Consider the following 15,045-nt stretch of genomic DNA (forward strand, 5'->3'; position numbering starts at 1 on the left):
GCCCAAGCAGGCTGGCCAGCATTTCTGCTTCTCTGGTGAAAGGTAGAAGAGACCACCAAAAGTCATTCTGGACAATGCCTTTTCAGTGTGGTTTGAGTAGAGCTGCTTCAGTGTCCCAGAAACTTGTGAAAAGATTCTAGCCATCCCTAGGGAGCCACAACCTGTGGCTGCTCAGGAATGCCAAGTGCCTCTGACACCCACAAGCTCAGGAAGTGCCATGCTCCATCCTTCTCAGCTTCCACAGATGGAACATTCTCAGGTTGGCCAGGGGATGGGGAACCCTTGAGCACATTTACTAGCCAGCAATATAGGTAACAATATGAATCATGGAAAGAGGTCATAATGGCAGTCTAGTTGTATCCATTCATTCATTCCTTAAGTATCTCCTGAGTGTCCAGTGTGTGCCCCAAACTGGAAGTGTACATTACTGAACATAACACATGCTAACCTTCCTTGGAAAAGTTGAAGTCCCAGGAGCCACCTGGAGCCTCCTCCAACTGAAGATTTCCACAAACTCTTACCCCTCTCTCTCTGCCCCTTTATTGATTTGTAACCTTAGTAAAAGCTGCTTCTCACTGAATATTAGAACACATGGGACCACCTATTCATGAAGCCCAGATCACCTTGTCCTGTACCTTCCCAGGCTTTCCTGAGATTATACACATCCTCATAGAAGCCAGACCATGACTCAGAGAATTATGGCTCTGTAATCCTGCCTGGAATCCATAGCTGGGTTGATATTTAAAAGATGGACCCCAGATTCTCTCCAGCTCATATGTTTGCTGCAACCTATGTAAAACATTCCTGGCTTGAGCAGACCAAAATCCCTAAGAGGCGATACAAATGCAATTACTTTGTGCTGCTAGTGCATGGCATGTAGCCCATCACACAATAGGTGTCCATGGATGAAGAGCTGCTGGAGCCCCTGTCCTAATGCCACATGTGGGAGAGAGCCACCAGGCGTCCTGCCTGGCTGCCAGACAGGCCCAGGGCTGGACTGGGTGAACATCCTTGCCAAGCACAGGAAACTGTATGGGAACTATGTGGGTGCACAGGAGCCTGTGCCCACACTCCTGGCATCCTGGGCAGGTGCCTCTTACCGTGGTGTATTTGCCCAGCTGGCAGAGTGAGGGGAAGGTTTCTTGGTGGGCTTTGCGGATCTTCTCTGTGAGGTCATCTAGCTCTGCTGTCATCTCATAGCTCTCTGTGCATTCCTGCTTAGAAGGCTCCTTCTTCTTCTTGTTCCTGTCATTCCTGACGGCTGGAAAAGGGATGTGAGAGGTTATGGAGGGCCAGGCCATGCACCTGAGCAAGAAGTTCCCTCTCCCAGCCCTGACACTTGGCATAGGAGCAGCTAGAAAGGCGGGAGCAGTTCTCAGCCGTGAAAGGAACTCGACTGCTTCTGGCAGAACTGTGCTGGCCTTCCTCAATGTGCATTGTGTACACTTCAGTCTGTGTAAGCTTGGCCCATAAGAAGTTCCAATGCAGGCTGCATGTTGTGAGTGGGAAGGGTCCTAAACGGTGTCCTAATTGACTGAGCTGCAAGGATCCTGTCCTGGCTAGGTGGTGGAGCTTTTGTTTCTTTTATTTTATCAACTTGCCACAAACTAGAGTTATCTGGGAAGAAGAAACTCAACTGAGAAAATGTCTCCATTAGATTGTCTGTAGGCAGGCTTGTAGGGTATATCTTGGTGGACGATTGATATGCTGGGGCCCAGCCACCCCTGGCAGATAGTCCTGGGGGGAGTATAAGAGAGCAAGCTGAGCAAGCCATGAGGAGCAAGTCAGTAAGCAACATCCCTCCATGACCTCTGCATCACTTCCTGCTTCCAGGTCCCTGCTCTGACTAAGTTCTTGCCATGATTTCCCTCATTGGTGGACTACTACCCAGACGATGAAATAACCCACCCTACAATTTGCCTTTTTTTTTTTTTTTTTTGATGGTTTTTATCCCATCAAAGGAACCCTGACTGACAGGTCGTATCTGAGCAGTCTCATTTCTTTACTTTTTTGTTTTTTCAGAATCTGCTGACTGGCACCTAAAAAGATTTCCTCTTGCAGGTGAAAAGGCTACAGCTCATGTCCCTTTACATGTTATGCTTAGACATCCTGTGTTAACCAAACAATATCCCATTACTTATAATGTAAAACAGTACAAAACCCTCAGCCATCAGGCACCCGTTCATTCAGAGACACCGTTTCAGGTCATTTGTAGCTGGCTGGACCTCAGCAGATAGGTGCCACCTGGACCTGCACATCCCAGTCCATCAGGACACTGGTACACAGAGGGATCATGACTCAGAGCTATGAGACAGCCCCCTCTTAGGGCCAGCTCTCTCCATGGCTCTAAATGAGTGCAATGCAAAACTCTAGCTCTTGGTGGGAACCTGAAACCCAGGGAGGCAGGTAAATGATACCACATGAACCCTCCAGGGAGTCCATAGCCACCAGGGTGGCAGGACCCAGGCTGCCTAGATGTGTACAATGCCAGCATGACCTGGGCATGTGGGATGCAAGATGACCCAGGTCATAATCTGATCTGCCTAAGAGGATTTGGCCTGGCTGCCTCCCCAAGGGCACACAGGTCACCAGGACACACAGTGTCCTTACTAGGAAGTCCTCAGGCCCTGAATGGACAGGAGATGGGGAGGTGAATGAAAGGGGAGACAGGATGGGGATGGGGGAAGGAATGGAAGGAAGTGGCAGTGGTCAAAGGCACAGAGGAGAAGTCATTGTCTACATAAGCAGTTCTCAGGGCCAGGAGGGACCACTTATGGAAAGAGGAACACTCCGAGGGTGTCTTGATACCTGAACCTGGAGGTTTGACCACAGAACTCACCTAATCCCTCTCAAGGAAGAGAGCTGCCAAGTTCTCTCTTTACCAGCTCCACTTACTACCAAGGAAGTGGACACATGAGAGAATACTGTATCCCGAAGCCTTGTATGTCTCAGGCTCCTGTACAACAGATTAGACCCCTCCTTTGACATGCCTCTGCTTTAGTCAACGAAAAGGGTCTTTCCCAAGCAGCTCTGAGAGAACTTTGCTATTCCTTACAATTACCACATGACCCAGCAGCTCTTTTCTTGCCACACACCTCTGAGAACTAACTCAACAGCAATATGCATAAAAAATGCAACCATGAATCTCACTATTTCCACCACCGACTCTGAACAGCTTGGGGGTAGAACAGCATACATGCCCATCTTGGATGGTATATAAACCAAATGGCTTGTCAAACCATGGAATATTGCTTGAATATTGAAAGAAATGAAATAGTGTGAAATAGTGATGCAGGTTACACCATAGGCAAACTCTGAAAACTGCTGAGAGAAGAAGCCAGTTGACAAAGACCATTTGTCTTAAGGGGTTCTATTGCTGTGAAGAGACACTATGATCACAGCAACTCTTAAAAGGAAAATATTTACTTGTGGTGGTAGCTAACAGTTTTGAAGCTTTAGTCCATTATCATCATGGCAGGGAGTATGGCAGCTGGGAATATGGTAGCATGCAGGAAGACATGGTGCTGGAGAAGTCAACATCTTGATCCAAAGGCAACAGGAAGTGGTCTGAGACAATTGGAGGTGTCTTGAGCCTATATGACACACTTCCTCCAATAGAACCACATCTACTCTAACAAAGCCATACCTCCTAATAGTGCCATCCCTTTGAGGACATTTTCTTTCAAACCACCACACACCATATGACATACCTTCCCATTTGTATGCAATACCCATAGATGGACAGAAATGGTTGGGAAGAGTTGGATTGGGAGAAGGGGATTGGGGAGCAGGAGTATTGGTTGTAGTGTTTCTCCTTGAGGAGGGGGGTGTCTGGACTTCATAGTGGTACAAGATTGTTAATTCATGAACATAGCACACTGAAGGGTACATCGTCACGACTAAGCTAAGCTATGTAGCTTTCAGAGAGAGTTTCTCCAAACAGATAGTCACTAAACCAGAACCAGAGGCCAGATGTCACCTTTGACCCTCAACCACACATCCGAGCAGTTCCAGTGAGGGGCAGCCCGTGTCTTAAACTCATGGAATCCTCCAGGAACTGGGCCAGCCATTCATCATCATTTCCTTTCTAGGGATCAGCAACCCCCTCCCTGAAAACCACAGAGCAAGATTTCAGTGGAATCCATAGGAAAGCAGAGAAAGGGGGAGACTTCAAAGGAAATGAGCAGGCCCAGGGCCTTTCTGTAGCAGTTGCTCCCAGAAAGCTGTGTGCTGTTTTCCCAAAGCCTCTGCCTCTGAATGGAGCCATTCTGGACACTAGAGGGATGAATCCTCCCAGGACCAGTGGCCCTACTGCACATCTACTGCAAGCTGAACCCTGGACTGCTCATTTTAACCTGACAGCATCCTACATGCCTCATGGCAACCTGGAGGGATGGAGAGGATGTGGATACTGTCCACATCTTGCAGGTGACCTGGCTGGTTCTGAACTCCATGTAAGTGGTGGCTCGTTAGTGCTGCATGATGCATGTCACAGAGAATGATAATGAAGTCTGTGACATCACTGAGAACCCTGCATGCACAATGCTGTGTGAGGTCCTCACTGTGATGGCAGGTGGTGATGCAGGGCATGAGGAGGGTACACTGAGAGGGCAGGGAGGGCATTGGGCAGAGAGCCCATGATCCCTTTCTCTGGGAGCCTGGGGTGTGGAACTGGGCTTTGGGGCAGCCTCAAACTTCTCTCTCCCACAAAGCACCTGGCTGTTGCACACAGCCACCCATCCACAGTGGCCATGGGGGCTGACAAGCAGCTTCCCAGCAGTCCACTCCTGAGAAGACAGTGGGTGGGGATATAGGGGCATACATGGTCAATTTGCATCACAGTCTGTTCCCTGCCCTGCTGCTCTGGGGACTACAGAAAAGGCAAGGCTTTATTTTACTTCCTCTATATCCCCAAAGCTTAATAAGGCCCAACTCACAGTGGGTTTTCAGGGACTGTGCTGTGAATGACAAGGAGTGCCATTCATGGATGGGTGACTAAATAAGGGTTCCATCCCTTTGTGGGGGGCATGTGTGTGGCCAGACGCAGTTCATATGAACTGTTGCCTCCTAAAATTAACAGCCTTGCTGTCACCTAGTGGTCTGCAGAGGAGTCATGGAGTGCGCCTGCCCTTTCAGCAGTGGCCAGGAGGGTGATGTAAGGGTGGGGGTGTGTGATTTATGCACCTATGATAGGACCTGGCCCGATGTTTGCAAAGCACTTCCTAGAGTAAAGGTGCTTCATAAATATCAAGCATTCTGCTCATGAGGGGCAAAGCGTTACAAATCAGATTTGGTGGCATGAAAGTAACATATTTATGATCCACTATCATATTGCAAATGAAATGAATGTAATAAAAGTGTCACTTATACAAATACCTCTGATGTACAGATCCAGACCTATGAATATGAAAACAGACACCCAAGCACTTTTATTTGAATGTCTAATCATGGAAATAAATGAAGCTATGTTCATTTTAATGTGTGCACTTGTGCATGTATCTGGAATATTGATTTTCATACACACGATAAAAATTTAATGCAGGAAACACGGGAAAGCTGCAAGCCCCACATGGGCCCAGGAAGAGGACAACAATGCTCTCCTGAAAACTTCTTGTCATCAACAAGAGAAAATACTAGTGATGCTGTATTTTGTTCGTAAAGACTTTTTCATTTTCACATTAGCAAAGGGAGCACACCGGCCTATTTATTCTTGCTTGAAATTAAAGTCTGAAACTGGCACATTCTGACTCCTCAGCTCCCTGCTAACTGCAAGAATAGTGAGTCACAGCTGGTCTGAAGCCATGCTGTGACTACTGTCCTGAGAGGCTCACGAGAACATGGAAGTATGGTCTAATCTGAGTTTAAAGACACTCCTGGACTACGTATGTAAATGAACTCGAGACTTGAAGGCAGGTGATGAATCACTAATTGCTAAGGTTCCTTTCCCCTAACTTGAGGGTTGGCAGTTGCTGCTCAAGCACTTAAGGACGATCCTAGTGTGAGGGTGGGCTGAGCTGGGTGCAAGAATGCTTCCTCCACTCCCGGAAGGTGGAGGCTGTCTGCCTCCTAGTAAAGAACATGGCACACATATACTGGTTGGAACTCAGACACAAAGAGGAAGATGAGTGACGGCAAGGCAGGGGCTGGGCTTTCTTTCCATTCAGTTTGTAGGTACTATTGCACCAGCCCGAGCCCAGAGCACCCTGAGTGTCTGAGTAATGAAATAATCCTGTTGTTCCTTGGGACCTTGATTTCCAGCCACTCCACACATCTCCCAGCATGCCACATGGCTGTGCTTGTCGAAGGACTCCATACCCTCACAACTGCCAAGTGGGCTCCCATTGTGCCAGGGAGCAGAGAGGAACACTGTCAGATTTCTGTAGATTCAGTAGAATTCTGTAGTCAAGTGTAGATGAAACGATCTGGATGTAGCATCTCAAAAGTTTAGCAAGGTCCTAAAGCTACTCTGAGCAGCAGAGGGAAACCTTGTATACCACCTGACCAGAGGCCAAATGCTTCTCAAACTACTTTATATTAATGAGACCATGGAGACGATTCTAAACATGCCATTCCCCTTGTGACTTTTAGGAATGGAGACCCTATCTGTGCATGTTGACATTGTTCCATTCCTTTCCCTCCTCCACCTCAGCAGGCATGGCCAACCCTGTTGTGGTGGATGTGTTTTTCTGGTGGCCACACTTGCAAGACAATGGTTTAGGGTATTGAAGCTCTCTTTCAATGACATGTGAACTACAGGAATCCCTTTCAGTTTAACTCTACAAAAGATGGCAAAGGCGATGGGCTTGGTGACAAGTGCTTGTCTTCCTAGTCACTGCAGAAGCTTGAGCAGGAGGATCAAAAGTTTAAGGCTAGCCTGGACAATAATACAGTGAGGCCCATAGCAGACAAGAATAATTAACGAGAAGCCTGGTGATACAGGGTCACAGGAAGTGCTACCTCTTGCATGTGAGGCATTGGGTTTAATCCCCAGGACTGCAAAGCATGCAAACACAAAGCAACCAATCACCTACCCTGCCCACCTCTGCCTGGGCTCAGTGGGCAAAGAGAACATTCTGGTGTGCTGTGCTGTGTAAGGGCAGGCACTGGGCATGCACAACCGAGTGATTGCAGACAGTTTCTGTAATCTTTCCGTGTCAGTTGGTGGTCCTTTGAGCCATTCCTCTGGCACTGAAGTATCACTTGAGTGATACCCTTGCATCTCTGACTTTGCACTTGCAATGGTTGTCCTTTGTAGATGAAGGCTGAGGCCATGGCCTTAACACATGACAACGGGAGTGGAAGACACTGGGCCTGGCTTAGCCATCTGACTGGGAACAAGACTCACCCGCTACTTGCCTTGCTTTTTACATTATATTATATCATTTACTTATTTGTTTACTTAAGTTTTAGACAGGGTCTCCCGATGTAGCCCTGGCTGTCCTGGAACTTGCCACCGAGATGAGGCTTGTCTCCAACTCACAGAAGTCTACCTTTCTCTGCCTTCCAAGTACTGGAATTAAAGGAGTGCAACACCATACCCAGTCCTTGGCTTTGTTTTTAAAACCTCCAATGCTGAGAGCAGAGTTCAGGGTCTACTTCAGACGAAAAAGGGTGGTTATCCTAGCATTAGGGATGAACAAACGTAAAATGGTCAGCTGTGTCAACTGCCTAGAGGGTCCATGTGACCTGCACCTACAAGTCATCTGAGGGATGGAAAAGTGGCCATTGGGTTTCTAGATGTCAGCCAACATTTGGAAAAATTAATGCCACATCTAGAACATTGATATATAGAAACTCTTGCATATTTTCAAATAAATTTTTGAAATCTGAGCCATTAGAAGAATAATCTACATATGGATGTGTGGGTATTCCTACGGTGTGTTTCATTTAGATGACCTCTGTATGTCTTCAGTGGACAGCACACACACTAAAATAAACACTAGAAACAGAAAATGCTGTATGGAAACCTGGTACTTTCTAAGCTCGTTTTAAAAATTAAAATGAAAACATTAGAAAAACCAACTCATGAAACAAATGAAACAGTATTTGAAAATATGGCTTTCTGCAATAAGCCTGTAGAAGCAATCGGTAAATCAACTGCGTTTATGGAAAGAAAGGCCGCATGGATATCCCAAAGAGCTGTAAGAGGTCTTCGTAGAGGCCCACGGGGACCCCTTCTGGGAAAGCTTGGAAGGTCACTGCTTACAGAGGTGATGGAAGCAACCTGAGTGTGCATCACATGGGGCAGGGCTTGTATATCAGGCTAGATGTGGGACTTCAGTGTAGGGTTCCCCTGTAGGCTGGGGAATTTTGCCAAGGAAACTATGATTTTTAAGTTCACTATGTTGTTTCTGGCAGTCACAGTAGCAGAAGAGTCCATTTGTTCATGATGAAGTGGTGGCTGGGGCAGAGATCACTTGAGGCGGTTGCTGGAAGCTCCAGGGCAAACTCAAGAAAGTTCTGAATCAAGGAGGGATGGTGAGTTGGAGCCAGAGCAGAGGATGCTGGGAAGGGCCTGTGACAACTCTCACCTTGGTAAGGGACAAGAGGTTCAAGATTAAATGTGTGCGATTCCAGGTGCCCATGTTGTCCCTTGGAATGTGCAATGGATAACTCGACATACGCCCAGAACGTGACTGGCTGCAGCCAGAGCCGGGGGAGCAGGCACTTCTATTGGAATAGTGGAACAGAGAGTGCCAGCCGATCCTTTAGGCTCCCTGTGTTCCTTCTGTCCCAGTCTTTTTTGAAATTAATGTGAATGACATTCAGACCTTGAAACTAACATTTTAGTTGCTTCTGTATGTCGGGTTCTGATGCAGACAGTGGGGGTATGTGAGAGACAGAGACAGACAGACAGAGAGAGAGAAAGAGAGAGAAAGAGAGAGAAAGAGAGAGAGAGAAAGAGAGAGAGAAAGAGAGAGAGAGAGAATATGTGTTCAGCAAGGAGGATGGAGGAGGAAACGTTGATCATTCCTTGCCCTTGCCTTTAGGAAGCAAAGATTGGAAACATTTTAACCTACTCACACTTAAGGTCTCCTTCTGGGGGCAGACAAACTTGTTTCTGAAATCGCTAGTATGCTGTGTGGCCTGGACTTCTGGCCCTGTCACAGTAGTGAGTACAGCTTGTCCCAACACCAGCTTAACATGTCGCATCCCTTCAAGGCTGAGGGATGTTATATGCTCTGCCAAGTGCTTCCCGTAATTCTGTCATTTAATTTTCCAGTTATTTGCCTCCCAAGGTTACACATGGAGAAACTGAGTCTGAGCCTCTCAGAGGTCACACAGTCATTGGCCTATAGAGCCACGACTTGAACACAAACACCTCTAGTTCCCCAGCATATACTGGGTATAAAATGACTCAGGACTTTCTCCTTTTCCAAAGATTGGGCTCTATAACACAAATGTAAAAGGAATTTCTCTTCTTGGCTTGTCTGCCCTTGCATGCTATGGAGTAACCACTCCCGGGCCAAGAAAAAAGAAAGTCAGGAGATCAAATAGCAAAAATCCACCTGTGTCACGTGGGTCTCAGCACACGCATTGTTGCCCGCCCGGTACTGCTGCCAGTTTGCCTTCCAGTATCAATGAAGCAGCTCCAGTTGCCCATCTATTAAAGGAATGAGTCCAGCTGAGACCACACAAGCCTTCCTTCTGTCCCACTGATCCTGAGCCTCAGGGGACAGTACTGTAAAGGAAACAAGCCATCTTTGCCATTCTCCTTATCACTTGTAGCCACATACTTAAATGCCTGTCGTTAACAGAGGTCAATGTTTCTCCTCCCAGGAATGCTTATGCCAAGGAGCCAAAGCAAAACCAAAAGCAAAAAGTATTCTAAGAAACAACACACCAAACGCCCCAGCCCCAGCTTCATAGTTCTTTTCCTTTGCCCTTCCTCTAACAAGCAAACCCTGGTCCACAGGCAGCAGAATGTGACTTCTTCTGCCTTTAAGCAGAAGGAGACCTGCTAAAGCCTGAGAAGGTAGAGGCTCCTTGGAGACTGCAAAGAGACGTGCAGAGCAGGGCAAACAAGCAGTGACAAAGGACTTTCTGTGGCTGCCACTCACAGTGTGGGTCCACAGCATGAGAGCAAAGTCAGGACCCTTAGAGTGAAGGAGGAGCATATCCAAGACACATGCTGCACACACACAGGCATGCTGCACCCCACACTCCACGCTCACCGTGACTGATCAGTGAGCAGCATAGCCCGGGCATCCAGGGCGGTCCAGGCTGGGACCATCTGGGAAAAAACAAGGAGCTCAGGCTGCCTAGACTGTTGTTCCTGGAGGACAATGGGGAACAAACTGAGCTGCGCTGCTATGTGGTCATGACAAATCTGTGAAGAAGCCCAGAACAGGAAAAAGCAAGCGAGCAGTGGACAGGGTGCTGTGTTAGGAAGTGAAGACAAGGGAGAAACTCCTGTGTCGCATGCCACAGAGATGCTGCCACATCCGTTCCTTGCTGCACCATTTACAATAGCCACAGAGTGGAGCCAGCCTAGACAGCCACCAGGCAATGGCTGGATAAAGAATAGGTGGCACATATACACAATGGGATTCCATTTAACCATAGAGAAAAAAATGAAATCATAACATTAGCAGGAAATAGATGGAACTGAAGACCGTTATGGTAAGCGAAATAAACCAGACTCAGTAAGACACACACCATGTTTTCTCTCATATGCAAGTCCCAGTTTAAAGTGCTCTCTCTCTCTCTCTCTCTCTCTCTCTCTCTCTCTCTCTCTCTCTGTGTGTGTGTGTGTGTGTGAGTGTGTGTGTAGTGAGGGCAAGAATGGCTTGTGCAAGAGGAATACCTTTAAGGAGAGTATAGAGATGGCAGGGCCAAGTGTAGCAGGCCTTGCCATTGGCAATCTTCACGATCCCAGACACAAATAACCACAAGGAAGAAAAGAAATTGGCACAGTGTATCTGTACTGAACACACATGGATTATTTTTCTTGTCATTACTCCTCACATAATATAATCTCATATTGTACAGTATTTACATTATAGCGTGTATTCTAAATAATCTGGAAGTGATTTAAAGTGTGTGGTTCACGTGTGTGTATTAATAGATTGTATAGCTCTGACACTTTTGTTTCATGAGGACTTTGAACACTATCAGGTCTTAGACTCTACAGGACATCCTGGAAAACACTGGAGGAAACTGAGGAATGACTGAGGCTATCAGGGGGTTGCAAATATTGCTTATGGTAGGGAAAATAACTTCCCACAAATTAAATATAAAGGCTAGGGAAGCTGTTTGTCAGTTTAGTAACACCCTCATTCACACAATAGTTTTACTTCACTATTATAGGGACCCAGTGACAGGTGGGGTCAGCATTGCATGATCACCCTGAGTCACATCTGGACTTGGGGAGAGAGCAACATTTCTCATGAGATTTCGGACACAGAAATATTTTAGGTTTTCTGGGTCTTCATTGTCCCTGTTAGAACTCAACTGAGCTTGTACCACAAAAGATAAGAAGGCTGTGTGTGAACTGCTGGGTTGTATTCCAGGAAAACCTGGAGGAGATAAACCCTAGACAGAATTTGACCTCTGCACTCTGATGTGCATGCTGTTAAGCTGAAAGCTGCCCTTGGGTGTTAGGAAGTTGTGTGTACAATAAATCCACATTGGAGAACTGAGGATATGTAACAGCAAAGAAAATAACCTCCACCATGACTTTCATGTGTTCATTTTTCACTGTACATTAGTCATCAGGCAATGAAGATGCTGTTTTGTTGTTCCGCGATGAGCACCAACCCCCTTTCAAATATCTTTGTCTGAACAGTCTGCATCATCCCTACATGCATGGCAGAAGGAAGATGTATTCTTCACCTAAACATGTGATTGCTGTGCAGCTATATCCTGAGAGTATGCACGGGGAGCAGTATGTAGGACAGACTTCTGCCCGATCAGGGAAGGGGAAGGAAGGGACTGACCAGAGACATTTCCACCAAAGAAGGGACATCTGAGATGAGTGGCAGCCAACAGAGTGTAGAGCATGCTAGGTTGAGCGTGAGTAGAGTTTGGTAGCATAAATAGGGCCAGGGAGCTGAGCAGTGGCTTGAGAGGTGTCTGGGAGCAGGGAGGGATGCTTCAGCTCTTGGGGTACCAGAAGTCACCTTCAAACATGCCAAGTGTAGTGGGGACCAATGACAACACACACATACTCTCAAATAATGATTGGTGAATAGCCGGGTAGAAAGTGCTCAGGTTGTGGGAGCATTGGCATGGAAGTCACAATGAATACAGTCTGTTTATGTGCCAGTGCCAGGGGTAGCATGATTCAGGCTCAGAGGTGGCATCCTCCTGAATCATTTCCTTCCTAGGCCTTCAGAGACCCTCTAGGTAATTCGTGACCCCTGGCTTCCTTTGGAGTGACTTAGTTAGAAAGAGACCCTCCTAACTATGTACTGTAACTTGTATAGGAAGGGGAAGGATGCAGAGACTATCATCTCTATGACAACGCTAACTCTGTCCATCAGACAGTGATGCCAGCAGTGCATCTGCACTCCAGAAGACAAAGCCCCTCAGCCTACAAGGCATTGATCAACAGAAGGCCTTGCTATATGTCCAAGGCTGACCTTGAACTCCTAATCCTACCTTAGAATCTGTACTGTAGTCCAGCCCATGCTGTCATTTGTTAAATGGTTATTTTTTTCTTCTTTCCAAAGTTTCCCTTCCCTGGAGCCAATGTGGTTCTTACACTTGGTAGAGAGCCCAGGAAACCAGTTGTAGAACCCTTAGCATGGTAGCTGCCAGTCACAGGCTGAACGTCTAGCTCTGAAATTCTAAGTGCTTCCATACCAGTGGATTCTTATGTTGAACTGTGAATGTCCTGTCTAGTGTGACACCTGGTCCAGTGTGAACACTCTCTCTCCAGGGGACCATCCTCATCAGTGTGGCCCTTTCCCCAGAGTGTCATCCTTTCCACTGTGAGCATCCTTCCCAGCATGGTATGTGCAGAGGTGACTGATAGGAAATGATACTGACGTGAGGGTACAGCCCCTGTAAATGGGTTTAGGGTCCTTGTAGCAGTCCACAGAGGGCTCACCATCTTGTCTAGGATGTGAAGCTACAGCAAGAAAATATCTGTCTGTCTCTTTGTCTCTCTGTCTGTCAGAACATGAGGTCTCACTAGATACTTCCTGGGCACCATTGGACACCCAAGTTTCTGATATCTGTGACATTCAAGCCTACATTATTATTGCTATGGCACTCCAGATGGAGTAAGACAGACAGACAGGTGCGCGCGCGCGTGTGTGTGTGTGCGCGCACGCACACACACACACACACACACACACAGAGTGATGTCTCATGCACTGCTGACTTCAACAGTGTGGACAGCTTTTGCAGCTGGGTACACTAACTCAGAGTCTGCACTCTCCCAACCAGTACTTGCTGAAGTGACAAGGGCCTCTTTAGAGAATACCTCCAGGGATCAAGTGCCCTTCTGAGCACAGCTCTGACTACAGATGTAGAATTCTACATCGAAAACACAGGGTCATCTAGGATCTCAGCTCTTGGACAATCTCAGAACCAAGTGGGAATGGGCTTGAGTGGCTGTCTAAACCTGGACTCAGGACTGGTGGCCTTGAGTTTTAAACATGGCAATGAGCTCAGGGAGATGCTAAGCCAATATGGCCTCAGCAGGAGTAAGCATGGTATAGTTCGTCTTCCTCCCTCACAGTCCCTGAAAGTTATAGCATGCAGCTTCCCTTTGGCTTGGCTTACTTCACCTCATCTATTTCCAATGCTTTCAATCACACTGAAAAGAAAACAAGTTTGTGGGTACATGTCGTGGTCAGCCACCCTGGATGATGTGCAGTCCCAGAAAATGTCCATTTTAAAATGTGGCACTTGGAACTGAAAAGCCATTCCCAGAGTTCTTGGGTCAGCTCCAAATGCAGAGGCCTGTGGTCTTTAAAGTTCTGGCTTGCCAAACACCTTAAGATGGACACATGTTATCATCATATGTGCAGTGAGTATGCTGACCACCTCCCGGGCCTGGCTTCCCCAGCCTCTGGTCCCACTGCTGCATCCGCTGGCCTGCATCAAGATTTGTGACTCATCTATTTGCACTGTCCTACCATTGCTTCTACTTACACCTCCTGGAAACTCCACAGCTCCTGCAGTTCTCATAGAACTGTCCCCACCCGCTGCATAGTGCGCCTGCTGTACAGTGCCCCTCCTGTGGGCTCTAAAAGCCCTCAGGCAATACCATGTCATCCCACCTAAATTCCTGTCACCAACATAAAACATAAAAGGAGGCTCTCCTTCAGGGCTGTTAGTAGCTGCCAAGATCCAATACCATTTTATACTCAATAGGCAATCGCATTGAACTTATAGTACTACCCTAGATGTGGACTCAGGGGGACTAGACGCCAAGTCACAAATATAAGAAGCATACTTGGCTTCCCAAAGTGACTCAGGTCTCTTGAGAAATACACAGTAAACATAACCCAACATGTTAGGTTCTAAATACAGAGTCAGACTCCTCATGAAAGGATCACGGCTCATCCTCAAACACCCACAACATTAGCAGCTGTTATGAGGGATGACGGAGAAATATTCCGAATTGAAACATAATATTTCTCCAAGACAGTGTGCATCAAAAAAGGAAGAAAGCAGTAATAACCGCAGAAGGTCAGTAAGTCTCCCATCAACCTATCACTTTGTTCAAGTGTACCTTAATGTATAGGGTAAGGGTTTGAGTCTCGTTTCCTCCCTCGAATGTTTGGGTGGGGTGAAGCCTTCTGGGAAGACTTTCAATGAACTACCCAGTGCCAGCAAAGATTTGGGGTGTGTGCCACATTTAAAGGGATGGGCTTTCTAAGTCTTTTCCCTTGGCATGGCTTTAAAATGAAGGGAATCTGAATGCTAGTCCTCCTGTATTATTCATTACATAATTGCTGTGCTTTGTTAGAAATATGATCTATTATAACCTTGAATGGAGTACATTAAATGACATTGAAAATTAGATTATTCTGATTATTAGAGAAGTGAGAAATGTGCTAAACATTTGTAAGGCTGATAATCAATCAG

The 15,045-nt window shown here is 46.8% G+C and overlaps 1 protein-coding gene across 3 annotated transcripts in view; it reads right to left on the reverse strand.

Annotated features, from left to right (window-relative positions):
• The window catches only part of Rarb (retinoic acid receptor beta), a 327,357-nt gene that overhangs the window by 13,893 nt on the left and 298,419 nt on the right, over nucleotides 1-15,045 (reverse strand). For all 3 annotated transcript variants that reach the window (XM_051206800.1, XM_051206801.1, XM_051206803.1), the window contains exon 4: nucleotides 1,101-1,261. In XM_051206800.1, coding sequence (XP_051062757.1) covers nucleotides 1,101-1,261 — 161 coding nt within the window. The remainder of the gene's footprint in view (nucleotides 1-1,100; nucleotides 1,262-15,045) is intronic.

This window comes from Phodopus roborovskii, unplaced genomic scaffold (genome assembly GCF_943737965.1).
Source record: "Phodopus roborovskii unplaced genomic scaffold, PHOROB, whole genome shotgun sequence".
Classification (NCBI taxonomy): domain Eukaryota; kingdom Metazoa; phylum Chordata; class Mammalia; order Rodentia; family Cricetidae; genus Phodopus; species Phodopus roborovskii.